Source organism: Anoplopoma fimbria, chromosome 22 (assembly GCF_027596085.1).
Source record: "Anoplopoma fimbria isolate UVic2021 breed Golden Eagle Sablefish chromosome 22, Afim_UVic_2022, whole genome shotgun sequence".
NCBI classification, from domain to species: Eukaryota; Metazoa; Chordata; class Actinopteri; order Perciformes; family Anoplopomatidae; genus Anoplopoma; species Anoplopoma fimbria.
This window is the reverse complement of record NC_072470.1, coordinates 997,807-1,013,884: the sequence shown is the minus strand read 5'-3', so window position 1 is coordinate 1,013,884 and position 16,078 is coordinate 997,807. Positions and strand designations below refer to the sequence as shown.

General features: G+C 44.2%; 1 protein-coding gene across 2 annotated transcripts in view; it reads left to right on the top strand.

The window, feature by feature from the left end:
- Positions 1 to 15,144, top strand: part of agap1 (ArfGAP with GTPase domain, ankyrin repeat and PH domain 1) — a 101,005-nt gene extending 85,861 nt beyond the window's left edge. For both annotated transcript variants that reach the window (XM_054623635.1, XM_054623634.1), the window contains 3 exons: positions 186 to 408; positions 12,898 to 13,153; positions 13,266 to 15,144. In XM_054623635.1, the coding sequence (XP_054479610.1) occupies positions 186 to 408; positions 12,898 to 13,153; positions 13,266 to 13,475 (689 nt within the window). In that variant the 3' untranslated portion in view covers positions 13,476 to 15,144. The remainder of the gene's footprint in view (positions 1 to 185; positions 409 to 12,897; positions 13,154 to 13,265) is intronic.
- Positions 15,145 to 16,078: the final 934 nt, after the last annotated feature.

Genomic DNA, 16,078 nt, shown 5'->3' with positions numbered 1-16,078 from the left:
GAGAAGACGGAGAAATATGGACGCTGCGTTTGGTGACAGTCGTGTGTTTGACCTCTGACCTCTCTGACTCTGATCAGGAGCACATTTGTAATTCTGCAAAAACAAATAAAAAAAACGTGGTTTCATCGAACGAGAACGTAACCAGGAAGTGATTCACTGACCCCCCCCTCTCTCCTGTGGTCCAGACCCGGACTGGGCCAGCCTCAACCTGGGCGCCCTGATCTGCATCGAGTGCTCGGGGATCCACCGGAACCTGGGGACCCACCTGTCCCGGGTCCGGTCCCTGGACCTGGACGAGTGGCCTCTGGAGCTCATCAAGGTGATGTCGGCCATCGGCAACGAGCTCGCCAACAGCGTGTGGGAGGCCAACGCTCAGGGACGCCTTAAACCGGCGCCGGACGCCAGCAGGTAGGAACCAGTACCACTTATAGTGTACAAGTACCTCTAAAGGCAGTACCAGCGGCTGCACATAGGGGGCAGTGTTGCCCTCAGGAGGAGACCACTATCGACTCTGTGTGTTGTAGACTACAGAGTGAAGAACAAATGGGTGAACTTTAGCGTGACGTTGGTGTTGATCTGTGTGTGTGTGTGTGTGTGTGTGTGTGTGTGTGTGTGTGTGTGTGTGTGTGTGTGTGTGTGTGTGTCTGTGCGTGTGTGTGTGCGTGTGTGTGTGTAATTATCGGCTGCAGCCATCATAACAAATTAGAGCTGACTGTCGTCCACATAAAGATCGACTCACCCGTCCTCCCCTGCTCTCAACCCCCGACGCTCATTAGTCAACAGAAGCACCTTATAATTACTCCCCACATGACCCCCCCCACACACACACACACACACACACACACACACACACACACACACAGTGTATACAGGTATGCTCACAAACACATTTTAACCCGACAAACAGAATAAACTATTTACACCACCTGTTCCCATGAGCTTTAGAAGAAGTACTACATACTCCCACTCTACTACATCTCACAGGTATATAGTGTACTTTTACTGCACTACATATAATGTATCAGTAAAGTTGATCCTTCATGTGTTGAAGCTGCATTCTCTCTGCTGTCCACCAGGGGGCGACTCCTCTGGTTGTATAGAAGTCTATGAGAAAATGACTCTACTTCTCTCTTGATTTATTCCCTCAGTAAACATTGTAAACATGAGTTTATGGTCTCAATCTCTAGTTTCAAGTCTTCTTCAATACAGCATGATGTTCATTTAGTAAATGATGCTCCATTTAGAGTCAAACAGACCATAAAGCAGGGGATGCTTTAGGGCGGGGCTACACACTGACTGACAGGTCGACACCACGGCGTTGTCCATGTTTTCATCTTACAACTAGAACTCTTTCAGTGTGATTTTACTTCTTCAAAGTTCATTGCAACATTTCACTTAAAAATGTCTTATTGGGGTACAAAGATGGCGACGTCCATAAAACAATTATGTTGATGGTCAAAAACCAAGATGGCGACAGACGATCCATAGCAACAATGATTTTTGGCATTTAAAGTTCACGTTGTTCATTCTGCATATGACTCTTAATTCTCCGTTAATTACAAAACACAAATGCAACAGTTTCACTTTAAGTGCTTCACATTAGAAATGCATTAAAACTAAATAAAAACAATAACATGACGCACTCTTAATTTGAAAATATTTATAATATTGAATAAACTTAACATCATGAATGTGTCGTCTTCTCAGAGAGGCTTCACATTTATGAGGAAGTAACTGTTTATTCAACATTTTTATATGTCGGACTGGACACACACACACACACACACACACACACACACACACACACACACTCCGTATTGACGTGTCATCAGCCGTCCTCCATCAGCCCTCTAATGCTTTTATTGTTGCTCATGTTCCTCTTTATTTATGAATGTGAAGCATGTTTCCCCTGAAGAGATTAGAGGAGGAGGTCAATATTATCTCAATTAACCGGCCGCGCTCTGCTGCAGCTCCGTCTCCCCCGTCTCCCCCGTCCCCCCCCTCCTCTCGGCCCTGTCGATAGTATTTATCAGTCCATCCCTTAAGTGGCTGGCTGTTTGTCGTTTTTCTGCTTCTCCCTCCGTCTGCTTCTTCTTTGTGTCGCTATTCCTCCGCCCTTTCCTTTCTCTAGGAATGTGTGTGGAAAACACCCGATTCTTCTTCTTTCGTAGATGGAACATTATTTCTTTACAAAAAATAGAGAATTAAGAACGAGTTGTTTTTTACGACGTTAAATCCCCATTTTAACTCCAGACGATATCACCTTCCTCTCTGTCGCCATAGCAACGGATACAAACACAATGATCTGTACTAATAATAGGACAAAATCCTAATATTCCATTTTTATGGAATTTCAGCTTCTGTTGATTCTTCCCCTTTTTTTTGGGATCAAACGTAGGAAGTCGTGTTGTTTCCGCCAAAATAAGAGTTTCGACAATTAAATATGTCATCGTTTCTCCATTTGTAAATACTAAATCTTATTTTTATGAATTATCAGTCATTCATAAGAACAAAACACAAAAATGCTTCAACTGAATACAAATATTATTAAGTATTCTTTAGGAATATGAAGCCACGTACATTTATTCTAATACTTATCTGAAGTCGTTCTTATACATCCCTACATTTCTCCGATACTTCTAGTACTTTCTACATATAAAAACATGATATTATTTTAATATTTGATGTAGTACTAATCTACTTGGCAGTACACAAAGTATCTGCCACTGACAAACAGTAGTAATACACTCTTACATGTAGTCATTAGTGATAAAAACAGAGTATTCTATTTTGAATGCAGTGCTGGTACTTGTATTTCTAGACTGTGGTACTTCTACTCTCACTGAAGGGAGTACTTCCTCCTCTGCTTAAGTGTACCATCCGTCCTCTTTTACTCGTCCGCTCTCCTTCGTCCGGCTTCATTAAACACGTAATAAAACACATTTTGTCCGTTTTAAAACTACCTCTGAACAAGTACTTTTATTACATAGAACTTCTTCACATTGAAACACATTTATTATGAAGCTCCTGAAGGAGGTGAGGGGAGTAATAGAGCGATTTAAAACATGATAAAGCACGACTGGTTTCTTCTTCTACTGTTTATTCTAACAAATAAGAAAAGGAACAAACGCCACTTCCTGTTCTAAAGAAAGGAGTCGACATGAATATTGGCGAGTTAAAGGAAGGAAAGATACTGTTTATTCACCTCTAGACCAGGAAGAGGTTTGATTAAAGTACAAGTATTATATGTATGTACATTTATCGGAAATGTACATTAATAATTTAGCGTTTTAAATTCTGTTTCTGCACCAATAATCCAAACGGTAAACTCTAAACGCTGACAGAAGCCTGGATTAAAGAGGGAGAAGAAGAAGGTGGAGGTTGGAAAATGCCGGCGGAGGAGGGATGTGAGGGGGAGGCAGAGAGAGGGGGGGAGGCTGATAGATGGAAAAATGCCTTCCCCTCGTGGTCTCTCAAGTGAGTAATAGAGGCCGAAATTTCATTTTGCAAGTGGCTGATTTAATGATCCAAAGGGTAATTAATGGCCTGATTATCTTAATGTTAAATATGGCCAGCAGCAATTACACTGACCTCCTGTCTGTCAAGGTCTGGCCCCCCCACTCCGCCTCCCAATTAGGTCCTGTTTGGAGGTTCAGGGGGGAGAGAGAGGAGGAAGGAGGTGGAGGAGCAGATGGAGGTGTAGGGATCGGAAACAGGAAGGAGTGTGACGGATGTGAAGGGAGGAAAGAGAAGAAGAGGAGGTGGTGCTTCACCTCCTTTTCTCCCCCTTCCTCCCCCGCTCTGTCGACGTCCCGGTCGGACCGGAGGGAGGAATTATGTTGGGAGAGATCTCCACGGCGACGCCCCCGTCCAATGAGATATGTGACAGGAACGAGAGCCCCGCCATCTCCAAACTGTTGTCATCATCTCTTTACTCCCCCGCCTCCCCCTCCTCCCACAGCGACGGCCGGTCCAGCTCTCATTAGCATCAGCCGGGTCTCAGGAGGAGAGACTGTCGCTGTAATCGTTTGTAAGGGGGGCGCCACACCGCTACGAGGACGGATACTTGTTGACGTTTGTCCCTCGCGGTGGCGGCGGTTTCATCCAGAACGGGTTCAAACCTCCCAGAGACTCGTCCGTCTAAACGTTCCCATTAACCTCTCGGTGCGCCGTCATCACCTCGGCCGGCGCCACAGCTGATGCACCGCTGAAGGGGCTGCTAAGTTTGGGCACGCTCTGGTCTTTTGGCGCCGCGGCGGCTCATTGTTTTAATTATCTGTCGAGTGGCGCGTCGACACCAGCACCCAAAGGCTCAGCCGGCGTTTGACGCCGCGCGTTAGAGGGCATGAGCGGACAGCGAGTGACAGCGACGCTAATCCGGCCTCCGCGCCGCCGGACACGGGAGGTGGTCTCCGTCCGCTCGGCCTCCTTCTCCTCATGCCACATGCGACCTTTACCGGGCCGTTGCAGAGCGGCCTTCCAACCACAAGACTGGACCAAAACCTGGAAAAGTTTGAGTTTGACAGAAGAAATTAAAAAGTTTTGCTATCAAAGAAGTTCAGTTTCCTACCACAATTTTAGGAACAGTTCTAAACCGTTTTCTCGTCTGTTGATCACCTCTTATCAGAACCAGACCTTATCTGACCTGTTTACCTCATTCATGTCCAATCCAAGGACAACTGAAATGTCACCTAGCATGATTGAGTCTACGTAGCTCTACAGATTCTTATGCATCCTCTTGCCGACGAGCATCTTTTGAATCTGCATTTCTGTAATTGACATCATCACAATAACCTCAAGCTTCAATCTTTATCTCTTTGGTTCCCTCTCATCTCCTCATGCCATCTACCGACCTTTGGCGGTCTGTTGCAGAGCGTCCTTCCATGTTTGTTCACAGATTGATTCTCTACATTCGGTCCTTCCAAATCCCAAGATTGGACGAACCGCCATGTCGCAAGACCTGGAAACGTTTTTGAGTTTGACAGAAGAAATGGAAAAGTTTTGATATCAAAGAAGTTCAGTTTCCAACCACAATTTTACAAACAGTTGAAGACCGTTTTCCCGTCTGTTAATCACCTCTAATCTGAACCAGATCTGGTGTTTATCTCATTCATGTCCAATCCAAGAACGAGGACAACCTAAACAAAAGTATCACCTGAATGAATGACGTCTACGTAGCTCGACAGATTCTTCTGCATCCTCTTGTGGACTAGCATCCTTTAATTATTGCCACAATAACCTCAATCTTCAGTCTCTAACTGTTTGGTTTTGGCGGTGGAGGTGTCTCCTTCAGAGTCTCCATGAACAAAAGAACGAGGTAGAAACCTTAATTAGACAGCCGATAAATGAGAAGCACTCACGGCGGCTAACGGATGAGCTTCGCATCGCAACGCCGCCGCCGACCACGCTTACCATCGGGGCCCCGCATGACGAATGCCGGCCCGCTAATAATTCAGCAGCAGGTCCGTGGGTCGGCGGAGAGGAGACGGGTCCTTTATGGAACAGATCCGTCTTGTTCCCCCCAAAGAAAAGGCCAGCGCTAACAGATTTAGAATTACACCGGAGGGGGGGGGGTTTAATCTGGGCCGGGGGGCAGGTGCAGCGACCGCCCCCGATTGGGCTCAGGGGACCAGATGGGGCGAGGGGGGGCACATCAGAAGGTAATTGCCCCCCAGGGTCAGAGGCAGTGGTGTTGGTCCATCAGCCTCACTCTGAGATCATAACACACATCTGATCACATGACCCGTCAATGAAATACATATCACATCACGTTTACAACACAACTCCTCAGGTTCTGGGTTCTAATGATTTAACGTGAACAGATCTTATTTTTTATAGTTTTGTAATTTTTTACATCAGTTTTAATTTATTGTACTTCAGATTTAAGAACATTTAACCTTTATTATCCTTAAATATTAAACATTTTGACTTCAAGTTCAATGATCTCAATCATCTGATGCATTGCATTTGCTTTTTAAAGAACCAATTCATTATTTATTTAGTATTTAAAGAGAGAAGTTTGATTCTTTCTATCAGTAATAATAGTATTTTATTACACATTATTAGTTATATAGTTATATATCCCTGTTTAATCCTCCTCTCTGTCACCATAGCAACGGATAGAAACACAATGAACTGTACTAACTATAGAGCAAAATCCTAAATATGCCTTTTATAGTATTTAAGCTCCAAATCCAAATTAGGATTGTTGTGTTTCTGTTGATTCTTTACCACCAAAGATTTGGATCAAACATAGGATGTTGTGTTGTTTCCTTCAAAATAAGAGTTTTGCCAATTAAATATGTCATTGTTTCTCCATTTGCAACTATCACATCTTATTTTTGTGAATTATCAGTCATTCATCTGAAAAAACCACTTAAAATAAAGAGTGTGTTAAGTCATGTCAAACAAATATGTTTTGTTCCTGTAAACAAATAAAATAAATGTTTTTTTTCTGGTAGAAACGAAGTTTAAAACGTCCGTTAATACGAGCAGCTAACGAGGTAAAAACGTGAATCGTTAGAGATCAATTAGAACAAAAAGAACTACAAAAATGTCGACAATAAATCAGAATTAATTCACATTTAATCCTTAATGTTTACTTATAATTCCTCCTCAGATCAGACTCGTTATGTTTGTCTTTCCAGGAGTGTGCGTTTGTTGGATTACATGTGTGTGTGTGTGTGTGTGTGTGTGTGTGTGTGTGTGTGTGTGTGTGTGTGTGTGTGTGTGTGTGTGTACATGTGTGTGTGTACATGTGTTGTGTGTGTTTTTTTACTTCCTGTGATCCAGTGTGTTCACATTCAGACTCCTCTGCGGTCCGTTAACTATCCGATTCTCCGACCGTCATCTTCTCCACGGTTATTATCTGCAGCCCCACGGCCTGCACACACACACACACACACACACACACACACACACACAGAAGAAGAAGAGGCCTCCTGACAGTAGAATAATTGGCCCCTACATTGTAATTCCTCTGTAACAGGAGCTCTTGATTAAATTAGTCCTAATAGACGTTATTTTGTACATGACTGCTCCGCTCGCTAACAAGCCCTCCAATTTACTGTTGACATTAAGACGGCCGACACGAGCCAATCACGGGGCCCGCTGCTCGTTTGTCATGGCGGCGGGGTTATGCTAATGCGTGGGGGGGGTAAAGCAGAAACTAAATGCACATTCTTTATGCCTGAGTCATCAGATTAACCTCTCCCTCCGTCCTTATTTTAATAATGAAGAAATAAATAACGTGACTCCGTCCGCTGAATCCGCACGCCGACGGTAACCCCCTCACCCCCTCACCCCTCACCCCCTCCCTTTGGCTAATTGGCTCAGTCGGCAAATTGCTCATAGAATAAAGAAGAGGCAGAAAGCGTCCCGGGGTTTGTGGGTAATGTGTTTGGATTGAATGGGTTCACGGCGAGCGGCGGCCGGCTGGTAAACATTTGAGTCCTTCAGACGCTTCACTTCAGAAACCACTTCCTCTTTTTATTTAATAACGCAGAAATAAACGTTGGTTCAGAGGCTGATTCAGGAAGACCAGAGGACAATACTTTAGCTCAGTTTATTCAAATGTTTATGAGACTTTTTATTCATTCCTGATCTAATTTCAATCGTCACCGGATCAATGAAGGATCAGAAGGTTTGATTACAATCCAAACAAAATATAAATATATTTCGAGCGAGTTCATCAACAGATTTTATTTTGAAGGTTTCATCTCCAAACCGAGCCACACTTCAAAGAAGAGGTTCATGTATTTATTGTGTCGTTATCAGACTGATTCTTCAGGCTCATGGTTCCTCAGGAACACTAACAGGAAGCTTCTGATCCTCTTCATCACAAACTGGATTCATCTGGTTATTTAGCAGCAAATGTTGGGAAACTTCAAAATAAAAGCATTGTTTTTGTAAATAACACAAGTAAACTTCAGATGAGGTGGGAAGAAACAGGAATGATCTTCTTCTTCTCCATCATCTCCTTCTTCTCCTTCTCCTTCTCCTTCTTCTTCTCCTTCTTCTTCTTCTTCTTCTTCTCCTTCTTCTTCTACTCCTTCTTCTCCTTCTTCTTCTTCTTTCTTCTCCATCTTCTTTCTTCTTCTTCTTCTTCTTCTTCTTCTCTTCTTCTTTCTCCTTCTTCTTCTTCTCCATCTCCTCTTTCTTCTTCCTTCTTCTTCTTCTTCTTCTTCTTCTGCTTCTTCTTCTCCTTCTTCTCCTTCTTCTTCTCCTTCTCCTTCTTCTTCTTCTTTTCATCTCCTTCATCTTCTTCTGCATCTTCTCCTCCATTTTCTTCTTCTTCCTCTTTCTGGATTCATTCTCGTGTCCATAAATAATCTTTCTGATCCGACCTTTAGACGGTTTATCAGTTATTGTTTTGTGGAGGGATGTTTTCTACTTCCTGCTCTCCGTCTCTCCTTCTCTTTATTTCTTTGTGTCCTTGTCTCCTCTCCTAAACCTCCCCTCTCTTCTTCTGTGGTGTTTCTGGAGCTCAGAGATCACTCCTCCTTTTAGTTTTTATCTCCGTCCGGTTTTAACCCCTCGGTCTCCATCCAGTCGAGTCTCACGGCTGACTTCCTCCCCCTCTCTGCCTCCCCCCTCCACCCTCCCTTTAATTATCTCTGCCTATCCAAGGGCAGCTAACGACCCGCTAGGAAAAGGCTAATTGATTTCTTCTCCTCTCTTTTCCTTTTGTCTTTTCTCTCCGGCTCAAACCTAGAAATAAAAAAACAGGTTTTCTGGGTGAATTTTGAATCTCCTCACCTTGTCAGGAACCTCGTCCATTCATCTTTAAAAGCTCGTTAGCTCATTAGCTCGTTAGCTCATTAGCCGGGGCAGTTAGCTGATGCTCTTATCCACGCTCTATCTATCTATTAATCTATTAATTAGAGGGCTAATTAGGCCAGAGGAGAAGCCACTGACACCGTGTCACTCTTAACCCCGATTCCTACCGCTCATTACCTCACACACACACACACACACACACACACACACACACACACACACACACACACACACACACAACACACACACACACACACACACACACACACCAGGCTGTAATTAACGAGAGGCTTTAACAGCAGCGTGTCGCCTCCTACATCTCATCTGGAGAAACATTTATTAAGCTTTATTTTTTATTGTATGTAATGTTTATCCTTTTATTTTGAAAGGGTTCTCTCAGGCCGATGAAATTATGATAAAAATACTTTTTATTTAGGTAATTTTAAAAGTTATGAATAATTAATGGGTATTTAGAGTTTAATGCAGAAATATGTGTTTTATAGTGAGCTGATTTAATTTCATTATTTCTCATATATTCACAAAACAATCATAAAAAATTCAAAAATAAAACACAAATAGATAAAAAAAAAGATTTAATAACATAAAAAAATAAATAACATAAAAAAAAGTAATAACATCAAGAATGTAATACCATCAAAAATTAAATAACATAAACAATTAAATAACATAAACAATTAAATAACATAAAAAATTAAATAACATAAACAATTAAATAACATAAACAATTAAATAACATAAAAAATAGCAACTCTTACAGAAGTTAACAGTCAAACATCTGACATTTACCCTCAACTTAAAATAAATATGTTAAACATAAATAAACATGTTTCACCTGTAAATATAGCCTTTATTTCTACTTCTACTGTCTTTATTGAAGTATTTAAAACATCATTAAACTCTTCACTTCCTGTTGTGTCCTCGGGTCGTTTATGCTCATCAGTCGGTGTGATTATCGGGGAGTGTGTGTCGGCTTTCAGCTCTCTGTCCTCGCTGTGTTCAGGGGTCGTGGACAGATGACCCTGAACACACCGCGGACACGGCGGGGGGGAGGAGGAAGCTCAGTGTAAACACACCTGAACAAAGCGACCAATCAGGAGGAACGTCCACACACACACACACACACACACACACACACAATGCAGGGTCTCCTGAGCTCAAACAACAGGCAGGAAGTCAGAGAAGTGTAGTGGGCCCAGAGCGGCTCCCTGAGGGACGCCGTCACCCACGGCAACCACAGCAAACACAAAAACAAACTGTAAACTAAAGTAACTTTATTTATAAAATATAGTTTCTACTGACAGTCAAACATCAAGGAAACAGAAGAGACAATAGAGACAAGAAACAGTGGAGACAAGAGACAAGAGACAAGAGACAGTAGAGACAAGAGAGACAAGAGACAGAGACAAGAGACAGTGGAGACAAGAAACAGTGGAGACAAGAAACAGTGGTGGAGACAAGAAACAGTGGAGACAAGAGACAGTGAGACAGAAGTGGAGACAAGAGACAGTGGAGACAAGAGACAGTGGAGACAAGAGACAGTGGAGACAAGAAACAGTGGAGATGAGACAAGACAGTGGAGACAAGAGACAGTAGAGACAAGAGACAGTAGAGACAAGAGAGACAGACAGTGGAGACAAGAGACAGTAGAGACAGTGTGTTTGTTTGTTTCCTCTGGCTGGTGTCATTTCATCATCTAATTTAACACACACACGCACACACACACACACACACACACACACACACACACACACGCACACACACACACACACACACACTCCCCTCTGGGCTCGGGTTCACACACCGTCTCACCAGGACTCATGTTTAATTATCTACCCAGCATGCCTTGCTGCTGGAGCGCAGCACGCTTTGTCTAATGGGATGTGAAAAGAGACACACACACACGTCTACACACAAAGTATGAGTGTGTGAGTCCAGCAGACACATGTTAACACACACACACACACACACACACACACACACACACTCACACACTCTGTGGTTAATTAGTGCAATCAGCCTCTCTACTGTCCAGAGATGTGTGTGTTCAGGACGCGTTAGCTCCTGATGATGTTTACTGCTACACACAAGGACACACAAACAAACAGTGAAACACAAACACACATCACAAAACTAAAAACACACAGACACACAAACCCATACAGACACACAATAAAACACACACATGAAACACACAATAAAACACAATGGTACACAAACACACATTTCAAAACTAAACACAATAAAACACAACACACAACCAAACACACACAACCACACAACCAAACACACACAGACACACAACCACACAACCAAACACACACAGACACACAACCACACAACCAAACACACACAGACACACAACCACACAACCAAACACACACAGACACACAACCAAACACACACAGACACACAAAGACATAACCAAACACACACAGACAAACACACACAGACACACAAACACATAACGACACACACAGACAAACAACCACACAACCAAACACACAGACGGAACCAAACACACACAAACACATAACGACACACAAACACACAACCAAACACACACAGACACACAACCAAACACACACAGACACACAAACACACACAGACACACAAACACACACAGACACACAAACCTTCACTTTAGATTTGATCCATTTAAGCTCCTCAGAGAAACAACTAGAACCTGCTGCAAGAATAAACCTTAAAGGGAAACTAGAACCAAAGTTTAGAGAGTCTGAGTTTTAAATACACCACGGACACACACACACACACACACACACACACACACACACACACACACACACACACACACACACACACACACACACACTGTGTTACATCCAGGCCCTTAGCAACTCCAGCGGCGGGGAAGGCATGCGTCTCCTGGGTCCAGAGGCCTCACACATCCTCCCCGTCCACACACACACACACACACACACACACACACACACACACACACACACACACACACACACACACACACACACACACACTCTGTTGACACCCCCAGCCTTTGTCCGGGGCTGTCGTCCGTAGTCTCGTGCCCGGCCTCCCTACTCTCTCTCTGGGTCGGGGCAGGAAGGAAAGAAGCCCCCGGGACATTCCGTGATGCTAGCCGCCGCCGCCGCCCACCACACCCCCGACAACACACACACACACACACACACACACACACACACACACACACACACACACACACTGGTCTCCAGGAAGAGAGTTAATGAGATTCCGCGGGTTCCCACACCGTCCTCTTCTTCATTCTCACCCTCTTTTCCCACACTCGTCTCTCTCTTCAGGATCTTAAACGTTGATGAGAAAAGTTTTTATTTCCTCTTTTTGTCGTCTGTTTTCCACCTATGAATCATAATAATATATATATATATTTAAATTAATATTTACAAGCTCTTCTACAAATCCCCTTTTTGTGTTTTCAACCAAACAATCTTAAATTGTCGTATTCAGAAAAATCACAATTTAACACATTTTCAGTTTTTTTCGGCTCAATAACAAAAGATAAATGTCTCAATGTAACGTCAATGAAGAAGATTTAACTCTGTTATTGTTTGTGTTTCATTTCCTCTCCTGCTGTTCACACACACACACACACACACACACACACACACACACACACACACACACACTGGAGTCATGCTGGAAGTATCAAACTCCTGTTCTCCATTTCCTGCAGCCTCGGCCCCCTGGAGGAGGCGTTGTTATTTAGTTAAGAAAGGGAGGTGGAGGAGGAGGGGGGGGACAGCTCAATATCCCCCCCCCCACTAATCCCAGCAGCCTGAATGAGCTGCTGTTGACACGGAGGGATTAGCCAGATTAGCCGGATCACATCTGTGGATTAAACAGATCAGCAGTTCATGACACTCGATGGAGGACAAAGATCCTCGTCCTCTCCCTGCGTCTCATTCTCCTCCTCCAGGAGCAGAGAACTCAAGACGTTCTGTCAGAGAAAATGTTGATCATCTGTCGTTTATTTCCTTTGCTGGAACATTCTCAGATTGTTTAACATCAATGATTCATGTCGTTTCATTGTGACAGGAAGTCTTATTTTGTAGGAGTCTGACTCTTCTTCTCTTTCTCCTTCAGGGAGGAGCGGGAGCGTTGGATCCGGGCCAAGTACGAGCAGCGAGTGTTCGTGGCGTCGCTGCCCGGCTCCGAGCTCTCTCTGGGGCAGCAGCTGCTGAGGGCCACGGCGGAGGAGGACCTGCGCTCCGTGGTGCTGCTGCTGGCTCATGGGTCGAGGCAGCAGGTCAACGAGACCTGCGGGGACGGAGACGGACGCAACGCGCTGCACCTCGCCAGCCGCAAGGGCAACGTGGTCATCACGCAGCTGCTCCTCTGGGTACGAACGCCGAGAAGTCGTGTTTTGACGTTTCTCACTTTGTCTCCAACATTTAGACTCAGATGTTCAGTTCATGATGAATTTAAATGATGATGTTTCTGCTCTCTCTCAGTACGGCGTGGACCTGATGGCGAGGGACGCCCACGGTAACAGTGCGATGGCGTACGCCCGCCAGGCCAGCAGTCAGGAGTGCGTGGACACGCTGGCTCAGTACGGCTGCCCCGACGAGCGCTACCCGCTGATGGCGACGCCCAACCTGCCGCGCCGCAACGCCAACCGCAACAACAGCTGCAGCAGCGCCGGCAGCGCCGCGCTCATATGAGACGCCACCGACAGACTCTTATTTTGGAGAACCACTTCCTGCTGCGAGACTGATTACGACGCTGCTGGGGGGGGGGAGGAGCCCCGGAGCATGATGGGAGATGTGGTCCAGGATCCAAACGATCACATGACCTGTGAGGTCACCGGGGGACGACGTACCTCATGTTTGATTTAACACTCTGAACCAATCAGATCGTCTCCTGGAGGGAAACTGTGAGACTGAGAGGTTCCTCATCCTCTTCATCCTCATCTTCATCATGGAGGACTTTTTTATTTCATGAACTCTTTTTGTTTTTCATGTGAAAATATATGTGGATGTTTAAGAGGAAGAGAAAGGAAGCAGAGTGAGAGGTCGCATGTCCTCTCGACGCTCTGAGCTTCTTCTTTAATTTAAGGCATTTCTCTGATTGTTTATATTCTCTCTGGTGTTCTTTGGACCAATCGGGTTGTCGTCTGGTTGTACATAAGGTCGTCGGTGAGGCTCAGGGACTCCGCAGACCGTCAAACACCCGTCCTCTGGTTCCACCTCACACTCTACGTGAGCTCCTCCTCCATCTGAAGATTCATCCCCAAAATATCAAACATGGCCGCCACAGACCAAAACACAGATGAATATACATATATATGAATCAATGTAAATACTGACGGCTGGAAGCATTGATGAAGACGTGGAGGCCTTAAAGAATCTGGACTGGTTCTTTAAGATTCTGGACTCTGGTTCTTTAAGATTCTGGACTGGTTCTTTAAGATTCTGGACTCTGGTTCTTTAAGATTCTGGACTCTGGTTCTTTAAGATTCTGGACTGGTTCTTTAAGATTCTGGACTCTGGTTCTTTAAGATTCTGGACTGGTTCTTTAAGATTCTGGACTCTGGTTCTTTAAGATTCTGGACTCTGGTTCTTTAAGATTCTGGACTGGTTCTTTAAGATTCTGGACTGATTCTTTAAGCTGCTCCCCCTCCACCTCATGGGGTTCTTTATTTATTTATTGTGAAGTGGTCGGCTACAGATTCGTTCTTGTTTGTGATCATTTCTCTTCATCTGACCCGACTGAAGTCAACGTGGTTCTGATTGTTTTAAGGTGTAACAAAAAAAAAAAGAAAGAAAAGTGGAAATGAAAAATGAAGCAGCTTCACGGAGCAAAAAAGGGAATTCATCTTCTTCTTCAGGTGTTTTTTATCACGAATCACAGCGACGATGACGAAGAATTCATTTCAGCTGAAACTCACTTTTACTGTGTTTCCTCCCGTCCAATCAGAGAGCTCCCTGATCGGCTCAGCGAATCACTAAGAAGGGCTTCTTCTCCTCCTTCTTCTCCTCCTCCTTCTTCTTCTTCTCCTCCTCCTTCTTCTCCTCCTCCTTCTTCTTCTTCTTCTCTGGTCTGTAAACTTGTTGTAAATATTCTCTCTTTAGATGGTGACATTGTGTAAATTAGAAAGAAGCAGGAAGTACTTCCTGTTTGTTTGGTTGCAGAGAGGAAGTGATTGTTTTGTGGTAAAAACAAACGTCAGAATGGACCGAGACGTCAGAACCAGTAGACCAGGTTCCCAACACAAAGGGCTGTAATCAAGACCACTTAAGTCCAGTCCTAGACCAAGTCAAGAACCAGTCGAAATTTAGACGAGTTTAAATCGAGACTAAGTCCAGATGTGGTCTGGTTTTGAGTCAGGATTAGGTCTGATGTGGTCTCGTTTTCAGTCAAGACTGATGGGTCAAGTTTTGGACAAAGACCAGTTTAACCAAAACATCTCCAGTTCTGGTGCATCTTAAGGGGGTCAGGAGTCCTGAAGGTCTGGAACCACTGTTGTAAAGATCCACCTTTAATGAATCATGAAGGTCAAAGGTTAACGTCAGCTGTTGTCACATGAAGACCGAACCTTCCTCGACTGACACTAAACGGAGCGCTAAACTCTACATTTAGATGGTGGTGATTTTAGAACACTATGCTGATTCGTCCCTGGAGGTTGACGAACGACTGAAATAGCAATATTCATAAAGTTATCCAAACTTCATACGCCGCCACCGCTGCAATACCGCCATCGAACCACCGACACTCGGCCCGTCGTAGAAAAGTACAACGGCCCAAACAAAAGAACGTTTTCCTTCTCCTGCCTTTTTGTTTTCTGCCTTTATGTTCCTGACGGCGTCCCACCTGGTTTCTGTTGGAGCCAGTCCATCCCATAATACTGAACCAAGAGGTTTGACCACAACAAGTGTTTGATTTTATGTTTTTATACCCGACTCGTCCAAAAGACGGCCTTTTATTTATGACAGAAATGCACTAAATCAGATTCTCTCTCCACTACAGACTTCTTCTTTTCTTCCTGTTTTCATCTAAGCGGCGTCGCCACTAGCAACCAGTCCATTTATTTAAATTCATGTGAGCAGCTCAGTAACATCAGCCTTTAAATGATTGTAGACGCCAGAACAATGTGTATTAACGCTAACGCTAACTCATAGCTAGAAACGGTTTCTAATTCTGTGATAGTCAAATCCACAAAATCCATTGATTGAGGTTCACGAGAAGAGGAAAGGCTTCTTAATGTTGACGGGTACAGGAAGCATCGTCAGTGGGATAACGCTAACTCTTCACTGCCGCTAGCAGT